General features: G+C 43.2%; 1 protein-coding gene across 1 annotated transcript in view; it reads right to left on the bottom strand.

Moving 5' to 3' along the window:
- Positions 1 to 15,429: 15,429 nt before the first annotated feature.
- The window catches only part of ANKFN1 (ankyrin repeat and fibronectin type III domain containing 1), a 129,582-nt gene continuing 127,914 nt past the window's right edge, over positions 15,430 to 17,097 (bottom strand). Inside the window, exon 17 of the mRNA XM_037163740.2 lies at positions 15,430 to 16,229. Coding sequence (XP_037019635.2) covers positions 15,430 to 16,229 — 800 coding nt within the window. The remainder of the gene's footprint in view (positions 16,230 to 17,097) is intronic.

Below are 17,097 nucleotides of genomic sequence, written 5' to 3'. Positions count from 1 at the left end.
GGTGTGCTTACAAGATGGATTGTTCTCCTCCTTATTGGAAGATGGCCTCAGTTCATTATTTGTTGTTGGCAGGAGTCTTCAGTTCCTTACCTGGCAAACCTTCTCACAGGGCTGCTTGAGTGTTCTCACGGCATGGCAACTGGCTTCCTCCAGAGCAAGTGATCCAAGAGAAAGAGCAAGGTGAGATCCATAATGCCTTCTATGACAGTTTTAAAAGTCACACATTGCCACTTCTGCTACATCTTAGTAATTAAAAGTGGGTCCTCAGTCCAGCCCACTTTCAGGGTTGGAGAAAATAGGCTCCACCATTTGAAGGGCAGAGTATAGAAGAATTTGTGGACACATTTTAAAATGACTGCAAAATAGTTCTGCTAAATGTTACTATAGAAAATAAGTCTACTTTATTTTCTGTATTGCACTAGTCCTTTAGATATTTGACTGCAGCCATAGTATCTTACCACCTCTGGCTAAATATCCTCAATTCCTTTGACTATTCCATGTATGACTTGGTATTTATCTCTCTATCATCCTTGCACAGTGTACCAGTGAAGCTGAAACAGCTACCATAGATTGAGCATGGGACTCGAAATATGAGTACAGAAGAGTATGGGATTGTTAGAGTTCATTAACCCATTTTTAGTACAGTGCTTGCAACATAGCAGGTATTCTGTTAATATTTGTTATTGACGGAATGAATAAATGAATGACTAGGTGGGTGGACTTCTATAAAAATAGCTAGAGACTGCTTTAGTTTACTTTTGGGGTCTTTTTTAAAAGTTGCTTTTTATAGTTTTACTTAATTCTAGCTTATTAAAGTAAATGCCTAAATCATCTAATCAGACTTTCCTTTCCTTTCCTTTCCTTTCCTTTCCTTTCCTTTCCTTTCCTTTCCTTTCCTTTCCTTTCCTTTCCTTTCCTTTCCTTTCCTTTCCTTTCCTTTCCTTCCTTTCCTTTCCTTTCCTTTCCTTTCCTCTTCCTTCCTTCCTTCCTTCCTTCCTTCCTTCCTTCCCTTCCCTTCCCTTCCCTTCCCTTCCCTTCCTTCCTTCCTTCCTTCCTTCCTTCCTTCCTTCCTTCCTTCCTTCCTTCCTTCCTTCCATTTTCACAATCCTTTGTTCACCTAAGGTTCTTCCATTTTGGACTTGGATTTTTTAAATCTAAATATGGAACTTGAGTCTCTACTAAATGACATCTGCTGTTCAGGATCATTCTGTATCATGAGCTATCATCTCACATAAACTATCTCTCCTAGATTGATTTTGTCCAAAATTCTATTCTGGGAGCTGTACAGAGTAATTGATTAGATACTGCTTCTTTAGGCTACCAAATTATTTTATCTGTATATATTTTCTCTGCCACCGGGCCTCCTGATTTACTGTCTCTCCCTCTCACTGGGCTCTGCATGTAATCAGTACTCCCCAAAATGGCAAACCACCCATAACTAACTCATTCTAACTGCTCTTAAATCTAAGCCATTCTCCACAGATGTGGCTCTCTCTCCATGAAGACCTTTAGGAAGGGAGATTCTTCTGCCTCCCACAGTCCCCCATATCCAGAGTCCACCATCTGGAGGTTAGGGAGAAAAGAGAGTGGAGAATAATGTATTGTCAGAATAATTGGGGTGGAGAGGATTTATTCTGGGCCTTTTTAGCAGGGGCAAAAGTCTTTTTTGGGTATGAGTGGGTGGAGGGAGTTGTGGGAGTGGGGAGGACGAGGCTCTACTAAAGTCTTAATGTCCAGCTGAGATGGCCATCTTGAAAATCAATGTGGAGAGTAGAGTGGAGCATTCCTTTAAACACAGATGCCCATGTCTGGGGCCTGTTAAGAAAGTGCGTTTGGATGAACTCAAAGACATGATGGGGGGAATCTGAGTTTTCTGTGTTCAAAGCAGACTTGGCAAAATTCTGGTCTCAATTTATTTTTATCTTGACCTACTTTATTACTATTTCAAATTACAAAAAGAATATGTTTTTAAAAAAATATTTTATTTACTTATTTTTAGAGAGAGGGGAAGGGAAGGAGAAAGCGTGGGAGAGAAACATCAATGTGTGGTTGCCTCTCATGTGTCCCCTACTGGGGACCTGGCCTGCAACCCAGGCATGTGTCCTAACTGGGAATCGAGCCAGTGGCCCTTTGCTTTACAGGCCCATGCTCAATCTACTGAGCTACACCAGCCATGTAATATGTTTTTTTTTTAATCAAGTCAGGTAGTCCTCTCCTAGTCCAAACTCTGAAGTTACAGCTTATGTTTCTTTTCTATGTGTACATATAGAAATAAATATAGATACATACAACATGCATATGTATTTAGGCAATAGAATTTAAAAAAATCATCTACTGCAGGCTGGATCACAAAATACATTTTGCTGTCTCACCCTCCTTCCCCTCCTTTCTTGTCAATCCATCATGGATCTTTCCAGGTCAATATAAATGCCTCTTACTCATTCTTTATGATAGTACTATTGGTGCATCATAATTTGTCCAAGTATTCCTCTCTTATGGACACTTAGGTTGTTTCCAGTTAATTTTGCCACACCAGCAAAGCTGCAATAAGCATCTTGTACAAATACCCTTATCTACTGGCATTTTATCTCTATTGGGGAGATTTCCCGAAGTGGGATTTTGGTAGCATGTTTTACATTCTTTTATGCTGTTGATGGTATAATAAATGATGAACTTAAAACAACTCTCTAAGCTATTATTCTATTTGGTTCAGGCTGATTTCCCAAAGTAGCCACAGGGCTGAAGCAAAACCCAGGAAAATGCGTCTATTCACTGTTTGGGTGGGGGTGTAGGGTGAGTTAATTTATATGGGCTCAGTTTTAAATTCCGTCTATGTGTGTTGGTGAGTGTGTGTATGTATGTACATGTGTGTTTGTGTATTTTTAAATGACTCAGCTGAAATGCAGAGAGTAACCATGTCTTAATGTCACTCCATGTTAAATAAAATAAACAAAATGTAATACTGAGGTGTGATACAGTAGAGAGCATAGGGTTTAAAGTCAGAAGACCAGGCTGGAATTATCTGGTTCTCCACTACTAGATATATTCTCTCAGGACAGAAATCTTCATAAGAGAAGTGGGGACCATGGCTGTGCCAACCTTACAGGTGGTGAGAATTAAAATAGAGATCACATTGTAAGCCATTCAATTCTCCTCATGTGGTTTAAATGTATTTAATGCAAGCAAAACACCCCAGAGGAAGATGTTGTTCTTCCAAACCAACAACAAATAAACACATAAAGTCATTGGGAGGCCACCAGGAACCCAGGAAGGCAGATCCTGATAGCACCCAGAGACGAGAGAAGAGCTGGCTGGGCTGAGTGGAAGACGCCAGTCTTACAACCAAGAGTACATTTTCAAATAGCCACACACACAAAAGCAGCTCCAGCATTTTCTGCCTTTGAGGACCCAGCTGTCACCTGGATGACCAGGCTTACTCTCTTTTGGAGAACCGTTTGGTTTTTGTATTGGGTGTGAAGATGTTTTTGGTTGACTGAAGCTGTTGGCTGCAGCTTCAAGCTGAGCAGCCCATGAATGCTTCTCAGGTGTTTTCTCCTTCCACTGAGACCATCATTTCAGGGGTGGGCCTGGGACGGTTTGAAATGGGGAGTCCAGTGTCCTCAATCTTGGGCACATTGGGTGGCCCTGCTCTCTCTTGGATCACTTGGTTTCTGGGCAAAACCAGTTGCCATACCGTGAGGACACTCAGCAGCCCTATGGAGAAATCTATCTGGTGTGGAACCAAGGCCTCCTGCATCTTGATCTTTATTCCTGGGTGGATAAACTGTTTAAAGAAAAAAGAAAATGTCATGACCATGGAAGTCACCCTGCATCCCTCACTTCCTGGGGATTGTTCTTGATTCTCAAAGGCTACACTTCTCACACTGATATTTCATGGAATACTGATATTCTGTGACCTGAAAAGAGAGTATTTTTCCATTCATATTGAATGACAATTACTTTTCCCAATTAGCAGAGAAGGAAAAACTAAGCCAGCAGTAGAAGTTTACCAATTTTCAGTCCTTCATCCAAATATGACTTATCACTTATCTCTTGTCACTAACCTACAGTCTTAAGATTTTAAAATATATATAAATAATATTTTAAATTAAAATGCTATGTATGGATATCACAGTATATCCTAGAAAGCTATGACTTCCAATGGACTTCATGATATAGAGTAAACTCTAGGATCATTTTAAGGAAAATTATCTGGATAGCATGTTATATAGGGACCCTTCAGAAAGTTCTAGAGAGGAGGAATAATATGTCCCAGTTTTCTGAGGATAGTCCCTGGGAAGCCAGTGTCCCAGGGTCTGTTCAGTTAGTGTTCACTCTCACTATCAAAAGTCTTCTACTTTGAGTGACAAAGCACATTTTCATCTCAGTTATGGGGGGACCTGGTAGGATGGATATTTTCTTTTCTTGCTAACATTTGCTAGATACATGTCAGGCATTGATTTGGCCACTTTCTACGCATTTTCTCCTCTAACATTATGACCATTATTGGGTGCTATTAGAGATAAAGATCCAAAGTCCCAGAAAGATGAAATAATTTTTCCACATTCAAAAAGTTACTAAGTGGCTGCATCAGGATTAGAACCTGTATCTGGCAAACTCCAGAGCTTGTGTGCTCAGCCTGACACATACTGGTCTTCATCCTTCTTTATTAGCAAGTGGTCTGAGGTGTTGAACTTGAGTCCCAGCTGCCTGAAATCCTCAAGAATCCCAAGGAAGCAGATGTAGCCTCTAGTGGCCAGTGGGCTTCCTTCTGGGGAAGCTGTGTTCCTTGGGTAGGGAAAATGAGGTATCTGTACTCATCTGAGTATTTCAGGTAACCCCAAGGGAGGCTCTGTCTGTCCCTCACTAGTAGAGCTGCCTGTTTACAGTCTTGCTGAGAATTTTTTTCCAATTAAAGTATAACGAATTCCCTAAGCCTTCGTCCCGCATCCCCCTGCCAGTTGGGTGTTTTGGGGCAGGTAGACTGAAGTGTGAGTCCAGCAGCCTGCCCTGGGGTGAGAAGAGAAAAGAGCAGATCTGTGTGCGTCCTAGCAGCCGGCAGCAATTCCTCTGCTGTGGCCTGTTCTGGGACTGTGGGCCAAAGGAGCCTTGGAATTGCTTAGACCTGCCTCTGTGCCTTTAGCTGTCCGGGTAAAAACATCACCTCTCTGGAGGCCTGTGCTGGAGCACAAACCCACGTATTGTCTGGCCCCTGGCAGGCTGGTCTGTGGAGGGGACACTCTAAGAGCTCTATTTTAATCTTTTGGAGCTGGGCCAGGGTAGGAATTCAGCTGCCAGCACCAGGCTCCCCACCCCCATGCTCTCTCCCCAGCTCCCATACCGCTGCCCCTCCTCCTGGTTTCATTCGCTCTGACCTCCCATCATGAGAGGTGCTGGTGTTCTTTTTTTCTCCCTTTCTCTTTTTTAAACTACCAGGGCTCTTTCATTGATTTGACCTCCCAAAGTGAGGCAGACCAGGGCTCCTCAGTGGGCTACTTGGGGCTCAGAGCTGGCATGAGGCCAACCCTTGAATCCTGAGTTTTACCTCCAGATGTGTGTGCCTCTGTGCTTGCGTGGAAGGGTGTGTTGTGTGTGTGTGTGGTGGTGGTGGTGTGGGGACTGAGTGTGTTGGTGCATGTATGTGTGTTTTTTTGTATCTCTATAACTTTTCTCTCCACGTGAAGAAAATGATGGGGTGGGAAAATTGAGGGGATACAAGGAAAAGGAAGGGGTGGCTTAAGTGCATAAACCTCTGTTCCCTCTGCCAACAATACTCCCCCAGCCAGAGTCAGATAATTTTCCTTGTCTCCCCTCATGGGTCTTCCTATGCCTCCCATGAATCACTTGGGTTTGTTTCTCTGGGTAAGAATGAGTCTTGTAGGGAGACCCCATGTTGTAATGAGCACGGGACTCCTTGAATTCTAATCTCAGCTCTCTCTGCCACTTGCTGGCTGCGTGATATTGGGCATGTGATTTTTCTTCCTTTGAGTCTTGGTTTCCCACTCTGTAAAAGGTGGGTGATAGTGCTACCAACTTTCACAGAAAGTAGAAAGTAGAAGATCAGCAGCACTCAAAAGATGACCCATCATGTTAGCTCCTTTCCTGCCTACCTATCCTTTCCTGGGAACAAGCCCAAAGACAGCAGTGGGGCTTGGTCCCTGGTCCCACTGGAGAAGTCCGACGCTGGGAAGGAGGGGCCGTGTTCTTCCTGAAGGGGTGGGAGGGGGAGAGAGTGTGGAGCTCCCTCTCCCACCATGAATCTCCCATCTCCTCTCACCCCCATCCTTCTGGCCTCTGCCAGTGATGTGCATTTTCCCCAAACTGACTCATTACCTCGACAGGGTAGCAACTTCCAAAACAAAACTTTTTCAACCAAGGAAAATATAACTATGGGGAGGAAAACATTTCAATATCAGGGCCTCCTGGGACCCGAGGAAATGTACTGAATATTTGTCAGAGAATGATGCTGTCCTGACTTCAGGTCTTTACTGAAGGCAGAAGGAGAACAATGCCTGGCACTTGGCTTCAGCCAAGCCAGAATGGTCCACAGGAGGTCACACTGGTGCTTAAGTTGCCCCGCACTTGGGAGAATCAACGGTGTGCCTGACATTGTGTGTCAAAACAGGCCCCGTGGTGGTATGATAAACATCCTACATAAAGGGGGGCCTGTGCTCTCTCCCATACCAATCTCTCATTTTCCCTTCCACCCCAGAGGAGATGCCCACTACAGGCTTGCTGTCTGGCAAAGGGCTTGCTTACTTCACTCCTGGATTCTGGGAAATGGCCAGTGGAACACTTATGGTTATTATAATGTGCCCCCCCCAAGTTGTGCGATGCTTTGACCCATTCTGGGACGGTCCAGGGAAGGAATGCTAGGGTATAGATTGGGCAGGATCTAAAAGAACAGCTGGTGGCAGATGCCAACACCACCAAGTCAGGACATCAGGGCAGGTCCAAGGGATCTCATCCACTGTGATTCCACAATGGCCTGGACAGCCACGAATTAGGGAACTGAAATAAATGGAACTGTCTTCTGAGAGAGACTGGCATCAGGGTGAGGCAGAGGAGGAAATTTTTTGGGGGGTGCAGAATATTGGGAAAGGATGTTGAACTTGGATTTGCCAGTTATTTTTTTCTCCACTGTCCTTTAGCTGCTGTAGACTCAACATCGTCTCCTACTCTTCTACTACCTACTTCCTCCAACAAGAGTGATGACAGCACAAAACATCTCCATGATCAGAACTCAAAGTGAGTATTTTGGAGTCTTGGAAGTTCAAAGCTGAAAAAGATCCTACATGTTCGATGATGTCTTTATCTGGAAGTTCAGAGAGGGAAAGTGTCTCTCTTGCCGTCTGAGTGCCTGACCCTGAGCTAGAACACGGGCCTCACAGGAAAGTGTCTGTGTACTTTATTGTCTTGCTTGGCTTCATATGTGGTCATTATCTATGGGTATATAACTGTCTATTGCATGTCTGTCTATGCAGGGTGTCTGTTCAGAGAAAGAGCTTTGGGTGGCCAATTGGGTCATTGCTTTTTTGGTCTCATAGGACCTAAGTCAATGGTGCATGGCACACTGCAAAGTCCTGTGCCCTAGAATTTACTTTACTGAGCCTCAAGCTCCTTATTTGTAAAATGGAGCTAAAAGCTCTTGCTTTGGTCACAGGCTTGTTTGTCAAGCTCTGATAAGATGGGGCTTGTGAAAGCATTTTAAAAACATATAGGAGACTGCAGTTATCAACAGCCTGATGAGGAAAATGGTGTGGACTAAAGTGGCCTTATTGGGCCCTGGGACAAGACATTTGCAGGTTTTCTGGACACTCAGAAGATGCAGCGGGGATAGGTGATTTGTATATCAGTCTCCACGGTGCTCAACCACTGGATGTGATATCATGATTCTCAAATCACTGCTGGCTGTCTGGAAGTGTGTCCTACAGCCTAAGAAGGAGCAGGTTTCTCCCTAGGCCCTTTGCTTCCCTCTCAGGGGCTGGTTTCAGTCAAAGGATTCTGGAGATGGAGAGTGGGTGGGTGGTGGAAGTTTTCAGAAAGTCCTACAAGAAATACTTCAAAGTGCACTGACAGGAGAAACTGAGCACCCTCTGAGCTATTTTAGAGAGCCTTAGGCTGGAAGGCATTTCAAAAGTCCTTTGAGTCCATTTCTTCATGGAGAAGGTAAGCAGTTTATGGGCATTAACCTAACTTTGAGTGACCTCTTTAATACTTTATCACTCATTTGACAGGTATTTGTTAAAGGAGCTATGACTTATCTTGAGAAGGTGATGGCCAAAAAATTCCAGACAGTTGCTTTTGACTTAGAGTATCTGGTCTACTTTAGTGACCACCTGGTGCCTAGCTTCCTCTAGCCTGTGTCTAATACCAGTTCCTTCTGTGGCCTATAGCTTAATGCAGTGTGTACTTTATGACAGAACCAGTATCATTATTATTATCGTTAATGATCAGGCTGCATTATGCAGATGTAAGAATGCTCTACCCTTTCTATGGAGAAAATACATGTTCATATTCAAGAAACCATTGCAAAGATCTAGCTTACTTGACAGATAATATTGGGCAAGAGGATTTCCTTGAGTTTTTTTTCCCCCTGCCTGGTAGTTACTGTAGTTTGATAAGAAACTCTTGATTTAAACTCTTGATTTCCTAACATTGTCATCATCATCACCATCATCATTATTATTAAAAAAATTATTTCTTGTTAGCCTACGGAAATGCTGGTTATTACTCGATATACCTTATTGATGGCTAAGCATTCAATAAAAGCACGCTTGTCAATCAGCAGCTTGAATTTGAAAGGCCTCCTCTTCCTTTTATACCCCATTCTGTCCTTCCCCTAATCCCTCCCCAGGAGGGTTCGTAGAAGAAAGGAGATATTAAAGAGCAAGGTCATCTGTTTGGTTTAAAAAAAAAAGGTAAACTTTTATTTGAAGACAGAGTTAGGAAAAGAAAGTAATGGTTTACTTAGAAAGATGACAATTTACACAAGGAAAACAGCACATGTGGTCAGGACAACAAAACAGCCCTCTGAGACCATCAGGAAAGCCGACCACAAACATGCCAATAAGGAGTTGAATTTTTGTATGTGTGTGTATTTAAAAGAGTTCTGTAAAATAGCATAAGACAAATACGGGGTCTCAAGCAGCATATTTCCTGTTCTTGGGAATTTAGGACAATCTTTGCACAGGTTCATGGGGTTGAAGTAATCTCTTTGTAGTGGTCTCAAACACAGAAGAAATCTCAATTCTCAGCCAGAGGGTAAGGGTAATGGAGGTGCTTTGTGGGCATGGAAATAAAAGGGTAGAGAAATAGAGACAGGGCAGCACATACAGAAATGCACAGAAGACGTTTGTTTGAACATGCAAGCTGTGGAGGAAGAGGCAAGGTTAAGATGTCCAAGCTCCTGGCTGCCACTTGGTGAGAGTGCTTGCCTGCAGCTGTATTTTCAACACTTGGCAATGACTGATTATGCAAGAGAAATAACCCAAATGCCATTGATCTACCAAGGGCCAATTGGTCAGACTCTTCTGATAACTGTCAAAACAGTGCCCCAAATAATGACTCTTCCAAAGTATCAGAAAGAAGATTTTAAAAGTGCAGGCTGAAAAATGTTTGTTTTATTGAGACTTGGGAAAAACTATCAGGTAAGCCAAGTACTGACAATTCTGTACTTGACCTCAATAGTTCATTATTTAATTGACATTTTCCACACTGAAGACAAAGGGCTTAGAAATTGTCCTATAGGCAGCAAAAATCTTATGAAGAATCAAAAATACTTTTGACTTCTTTAGCTTTGAACTAGATTTCAATAACATCAGGTGAGACATAAAGTATATTAGTATTACTTAATGCTTATAAAACAAAGTCATCCCCTCTGATAGCTAAGATTTCTTCTGCTCACAATTTTTCTTTCAAATACAATGATGCAGGTAAGAAATTATCAAAAAATACTTGCCATTAGAAAAATTATCTTAATTCCTATTAATCCCTGACTTCTTGAAGAGGCCTTCATTTTACCAGTGTTGTTTTTGAGGGTACTGACCATTCACAATATCCTTTTAAAATTTCCAAATAGTTTGCAAAAGTTCATACTACAAAATATCATTGTTTCAAGAGTGAGAGTCACATTTAACACATGTACATGATTCATCTGTACATTTACAGAGGTTTAAAGCACACAAAATTGTGCAGATAACATACTGAAATCTCAACTTTTACATACACTCAGTTGCAGTCATAGCAACAAGATACAATAGATTCTGAACAAATAACCAATAATCAGTGAAATTACTATGTACACAGTAGGCAGGAAACAATTAAACACTGCCTAGTGGAGTGCCATTTACATTACTTTTTCTGTGAAATATCCCTCCTCTACTACATACACACACACACTTCTTTAATTCTTTTTCCATCACAAGCATTACACTGATGCTTGTGACCACATACAGGGGAAATTCTCAAACATCTGGTTTGCTACAGGGCAAGAAGTAGCACAGCAACTCAGAGTGACTTCACACGATACTTTGCCAGGGTTGGTTTTTCTAAATCAGCTACTGGATGGTGGTTACTGTGAAAGCACGTTCAGACTTTCATGTCATGTTCTGAAGGAAGAGGAGCAGAAAGCATTAACATTTGCCACTGAGTTAAATATTGGCTTTTGTTAAAATGAAAACTACATCTCTGGAGGGGAAAGACGCTAAGATAATATTTAAAACAACGACAAACCTACTTCCTTTATCAAAATAGCGTATTTTCACAGTCTACCTGTCTGATTGTTAAATAAAACCAACTATCTTTTTGAATAACCATTTTATAAGTTCATTATTAATGGAAATAAAAGAAATCACTGAAAAAAACTCTCCAATATAACTACTGTGTGCAGATGTAGTGGAAAAACCAGAGACCCGAAATATGGCAAAATCAGCGCTTCATAAACAGTCAATGGATTTTTCTAAAAATACTTTTTGCTAATGGCAAAGTTCAACACCTCAGAAAAACTCTGAATTAAGATCTTGGAATAAGTTTCCAAACTGTACAACATAGTTTCAAATACACTACCCTTGTTGTTTGTAAGGCTGCATTGAAGTTTAGCTTAACAGTCATGAGCCACGTGTTTGAACATCTTATGAGAGGTGACCCGCAAAGAAACAAGTTTTTTCCTTGTTCACCTTGCTACCTGTGGAGAGGTATCATTGCTTTCCAAAGAGCTCCTTAAAATTTTCCTTAAAGGTACGACCAGGAAAAAAAGTTCAGGTTTGCTTTATTGAATCATCTGAAAAAATATTTAGACTTTATAAAGTGAAAATGTAGCACTTTCAATTCTCTGAGAATGTTCTCTTGTTAACCTATAACTACCCTCTCTAATGGGTATGTTATAGTGCCATAAACAACTGTACCAAGGGATGCATACTCCCTGCTGTAGTTCTGCTGCACACAAAGTTGAGAAAGCTGTAGAATGATAGCATCATCTTTCTAACAAGTATCAATGTGAAGAAGCCAGTGAATTCTGTATGCTTTTGACATAACTAGGGAAATTAAATGCACTGCAGACTCCTTCATATCTTGAGTTGACAGTTCTCCAAAAGAAAGTGAGTATATCTTGGGTGGAGTATGAAGAATAAGAGGAGGCCACGGAGTTTGGATTTTCCAGTATGCCTCCTTGTCTAAAATTGTCTTCGAGTGTAGAGCTCCACGCTCACCAGGGCACACGTTCGTGTGGCAGGATAACAATGAATGAGAGGCCAGTCTTCTTTTCCACTTGTCTGGCACGATCTCCTGGCAAGCATGGGGTAGGTGTTTGCCAGGTGGCTCCTGGACAAGGTCTTTTTAGGGGAGTACAACAAGGCTTCAGTCATTGCTTTTCATAAAGTGCTTTGGGATCCTTTAGGAATGGGGGCTGGAGGAATATTATTACTAATTGGCTTCAACTTTCAAACCAAATGGAACCATTTTCTACAGTGTAATTATTGCTTTGAGCATCAGTGAATGTTCTTAAAACGAAAGGGGGCTCATCTTTAAGTACCCACTTTTAAAAATACTCATTCCCTAGAGTGAAGGTTTCTAATTACTGTCTCCCAGAGAGCCTCACCAATTAAGAGGATGTGACAGCCTTTGAAATGGTTGTAAGCATATCCATTGAAGACTTGCATTTTGCAGGCTGTCCACCTTATGAATAGACAGCAAGAGTGAAATCAAAGCTGTCTGGCCTGGCTGAAGAGATAGGCTCCCCACCTCTTCTGAGACATTGGTGAGAAGATATTGAATGATTATGGCTACACTCATATAGGATTGTGCACTCCTGGTGGATGGCAATGTGTTTTATTCTTGATTCCTTTGTCCTCCATGGGATTTATGCTAGGATAGAATAGAGACAGACATACGCTAGGGCCTCAGTCAATGATTTTTGAGTTTTTCACAAATAATGAGAGCTGGCTAATAAAGATGAGGATTAAGATTTTAGAAAAACCATGGCAAAGAAGATCCAGGATAGAAAATTTTTCTTGTGGCTCTCAGGTTCAACTTAAAAAGAATGAAAGACAAAATGTCCATCATATCATCAATCAACCCAGTAAGACAAAACAAAACAAACAAACACAAAGGTCCTCATACATTGAAAAGTTTCCCTAATGAGAAGACTGTCAAAATGAATAAAGGGCTGTGAGATGGAGAACACAATTTTTGCTCACAGGGATGATTTAATTTAAACTAGGTCCACGAAATGTTGCAAAGTGGAGGTATGGGTGTAGGGAACCTACCTGAACAAACAGTTAATTATTGCAGATATGACATCCACTTTGACATAGGAATAGTGCTAGGAAAATGCATTTTCAGGTTGAGTAAATATGCCCATTGAAACTTAATGTACATCGTTCATTTCAGGGGCATGCAGTTCTTTTCCTCATAGAAGGTGAAGAAATAACCCTGCGTCCTCAATATAAATTAGTGGGTTTGGTTTTAATGTAGTTTTACTTTGTGAGTCATTATTTGGTCCAGTGTGCCAGAGCTTGCTGACCAAATGAGGGGCCCAAGGGTGGGTCAGTCTCTGCTTCTGCTGTCTGTCAAATGCTTTTCATCTAATTCACAGTCACAAACTTCCTTCCATGCCACCAGAAAGGTCATGATCAGAGAATCATTTGGTTTCTTATGTCTCGACAATTCCAGCATCTCATCTCATGCTTATTCAACATATATAATCTGTCTTATAATTAGGAATAAGCAGGCACTGACTGTAGATGACTGTCATTTTTGTTATTAAAGAGGAGTCATACGGTCTCTACTTTTAAATGACATTTCTCCCAAATTTGCTTTTTAATTGATGAGCTTAGATGTCTGGTATATGAAATTTGAATTTCCTGGCAACAAGGAGCGCTGTGATATTGAAAATCTGTTAGGTAAATGTTAAGAAATAGAGTTGAATTTGGAATTAGAAGTAGATAAGACAATCTGAAAATTAGCTAAGTAACCTATAGAGAAGAGTTGACTAGATATGTGTCAATTCCCAACCAGAGAGCCTTCTATAAAAAAAAATGGTTCTGGGTTCAGACTCTAACTCTGAGACTAAACTAGTTCTTTGACCTTGAGCAAGTCACTTAACCAGTCTGGGCCTTAACTGCATCATCTGTAAACACAAGGACTTAGACTAATTTTATGGTCCCTACTAGCTCTAACACTCCACACACATAGAAGTCACTCAGAAAGAAGAAAACTGCCTTTTAAAATCCTCCCAGACATGGAAAAGGAGCTGCAGTGATTCTGATCGGATTCTTTGGGAGGTTCGTTGAGTATAAAATCTCTTAAAAAAATAAAGACAGAGCTCTGGACTTTAGTTTTCTAATGACCATAGGCTATGAGCCAAATCTGTATCTTTTCACCAGGGTAATTATTTATGTTTAATTCAAATGTTTTGAAAATGGAAGGGATCGGAATAACATTGTGAACAGGGGACTTTGTATGAACTCCCATGAGGATGAAGGGTAGAACTGTGCAGATAGGAGTAGAACCATAAGAGCAATATTTAACCAAAATGCCTATGAAGCAGAAAAGGACCATTTAGAATATCAGTGAACTGAATGGGCTTTGGCTCCAGTACATGAAGGAAGTCCCCTGCCTTTTTGAATATGCAGTGTGATTTCTCTTTGACTTGGGCTTCTCCTTTGTAAGAAAGGTAGATGGGAGGCAATGAGACCAAAGCAGGATTTGCAGGTGTCTTGGAGCACAACCTTGGGATCACTGGCAGGGTCTTCTAAGGAAAGATTTTCTTTGAGGCTAATGGGCCAGCTGCTTTGGGGGTAAAACCTACTGCCTTTGGAGGGGGTGCATTAAAAAGCAGAAGTCAGCAACCCAAGCTCTGGACAATCTGTCCTGTGACCTGTGATGTGATGTGGGGGTGAATAGAAGTGTCCAGTGTGATGGTAAGGACTCCATCACTGCCATGTCCGGAGGGCACTTTTTAGTTCAATGACAATTTTGTCGCCTAAGAAATCTGGAGCAGATCCATTATTATTTTTGAGACAGAGCCCCTATGGACTTATTTTAGGACTGTAAAGTAAACACATTTTGCTTGTGTCTGTCCCCCTCCCCTTGTCTTATCTGTAATCCAGGCTTTCACAGAATGCAACCCTCTTCTTGCACCCTGGAATAATATATGGCCCTTTTTGATGCTTCAGTGGGAGTTGAGTGTGCAGGAAGGACTGCTTCCTGCTCTGTTCTATCTTTGCAAGTTGGAGCTAGAAGAGAAGCATCCTGTACTTTTGTTTCTGGTGGTTTTGTCATTAAGTGAAGAAAAGGCCTGTCCAAGGCCTCCTTAATCAGATCAGTGCTGATGGACAAATTGGATTTGGTGAGCCACTGAGAACCCTGTACTTTGGAATGACTTGATTTTGCTGACAGGGAACTTAGGGCAAGTGCACTTCACCTTGTGCCCTAAACCTGGCCTTCTTTTCCCCCAACTCTTCTAAAAGTTTAGAATAGAGAGAAAAACAATGATAATCATATTTTTATCTATAGAATGTCTCCTATCAATCCAAAACTCATAAAAGAGTCCTAAACCCAGGGGTCAGGTTACAAAATCAGCTGCAGAACTGAGGGTGGCTCTTTGGGCTGCCCTACATCGGTCACAGGTGCCACCAAAAGGGAGACATATTCTAACTGTTATGTCCAGGATTCTATGTTGACACAAATGCCCCTCTATGCCTTCTGTAGGCTGAACTGGGAGTGACACTGGTAACTCTTGCCTCTACCCCAACTCTACTCTTACAAAAAAAAAAAAAAAAAAAAAAGAGATCCTTGAACCTGGAACCTATGGATTTTTAAAAAAACATTCAAACCATTTGAAAACGAATGGGGACATGGTGGGGGCAGGCTAGGTGACAGAAAATGCAGGGTCTTGCGGTGGAACCATAGTCAGCCGACTGTGGCTCCTTAGAGCATGCTGCTGAATATTTCTGACACTGGAGACGTGGTGGGGGCCTCCGGGCTCCTCTCTGGGTGGGTGGGGCTGGGCAGGTTGGCCTGACCTCCAGGTGGTGGGCTCAAGCTGGCCCAGGGCTTTGTGTCCACCAGGGCCTCGGGGTAAGGCTCCACATAGATGCGGTGCACGGAGGGCCCCGGGTCCTGGAGGATGCTCTTCCGCCCCTCAGGGAGGCTGGTGGCGTGGGTCAGAGCCAGGCTGCGGGGCCCATCGGCGGCAGATGCCAGCCGCCCTGCCTCCCCGGGATGCTGGGCCAGGTCGCAGGCCCTGGACAGATGCTGTGTGTAAACACCCTCGGACAGCGACAGTGACTGCGTCTCGCTGTACATGCGCAGCCAGCGGTGGTGGCGGCTGAAGCCGCCGTAGTGCTGGTGCTTGGCCGGCTTCCGCTTTCCCAGGAAGCCCAGCGGCGGCGGGCGCGCGCCCGGCGCCATCTTGGCGTGGTTCTTGGGCACGAGGCCCGTGAGGGTGAGGCTGTGCAGGAAGTCGGCGCAGGAGCGGTCTGGCTCTGGCCCGGGAAGCTGGCCCGGGGGGTCCTGGCCGGGCCCCAAAGGAGACTTCATGTCGTGCACCTGCAGGACGTCGGGGGCACTGCCGCTGAGGCCGCTGAGGGACTGCTGGGCGATGTCGTGCGAGGACAGGTAGACCAGGTCCAAGTCTCTGGGGCTCAGGGCGTCACTGGAGTCGTAGTCGCTGTCGGTGGGCAGGAAGACTTCCGAGCAGCCTTCTTCGTCAGAGCAGGGCTGTGAATCTGCAGAGGCGGGAACTGGGTTAGGAAAAAGAAACATGCTTCGCCGAGGCTGATTCCTGGAATTGGAGCCCACGTAGCTGAGAACACCCCCAACCTTCACCCCCGCCCCCCGTGCCCAGATAGGCTTTGTGCTGCCTTTAATGGTCTGCGCACACCTCTTGAAACTAGTGGTACATTTTGAACAAGGGGTCCCACGTTTTCGTTTTGCTCAGGGCTCTCACCGTAAGGTGCCTAGTGGGTCTTGTTCTTAGTTTAGGGGGGGGAGGGGAGAGGGACCCGGCGGGCCCACTTGGACAGTGAGTGGCAGGGGGAGAACGTGTCCTTGTTCCCCACCGGCGATTTTATTCTTCACTGGGCTGGTGTGGAGAGGATGAAACAGGAGGCAAAACTGGATGTGACGCGTTTATCATCCCCTGTTCTTCAGATACGGTTTCTCATTTGATACCTGAGCAGGAATTTAAAAGGGGGGAGGAAGAAGAGGAGGCACTACGGTGGCCGCAGTCAGGGAAACCTGGTTTCGAGTCCTATGCATCCTCCACTTGCTCTGTGCTCTTGGGGCAGTTACTTAGCTACTTTGGGCTTCAGTTTTCTTATCGGTGACATGGGGATGGTAATAGAACTTACTGAGGGTGATTGTCAAAAAAATCGATCATGTGTAAACACCACGTTGTCAAGTGCTTAAAAAAAGTAAGGCCAAAGAAGAAACAAAAAATAGTAAAATCGGAGGCAAAAACAAACCTCGAAGCATACCATGACTGTAACTGAACTACAAGTTTAGTTCTACGGATATCTGCCATTTCAGATATATTTTCATTTATTTATATATTTTCCTCCATTTAGGTTGTATATTTCTGTGGGGCAAGGACTG

The sequence above is a fragment of the Artibeus jamaicensis genome, unplaced genomic scaffold (assembly GCF_021234435.1).
Source record: "Artibeus jamaicensis isolate MK-2021 breed Jamaican fruit bat unplaced genomic scaffold, CSHL_Jam_final contig_1998, whole genome shotgun sequence".
In the NCBI taxonomy this organism is placed as follows: Eukaryota; Metazoa; Chordata; class Mammalia; order Chiroptera; family Phyllostomidae; genus Artibeus; species Artibeus jamaicensis.
The sequence above is the reverse complement of the archived record's forward strand: the minus strand, read 5'-3'. Positions and strand labels throughout refer to the sequence as shown.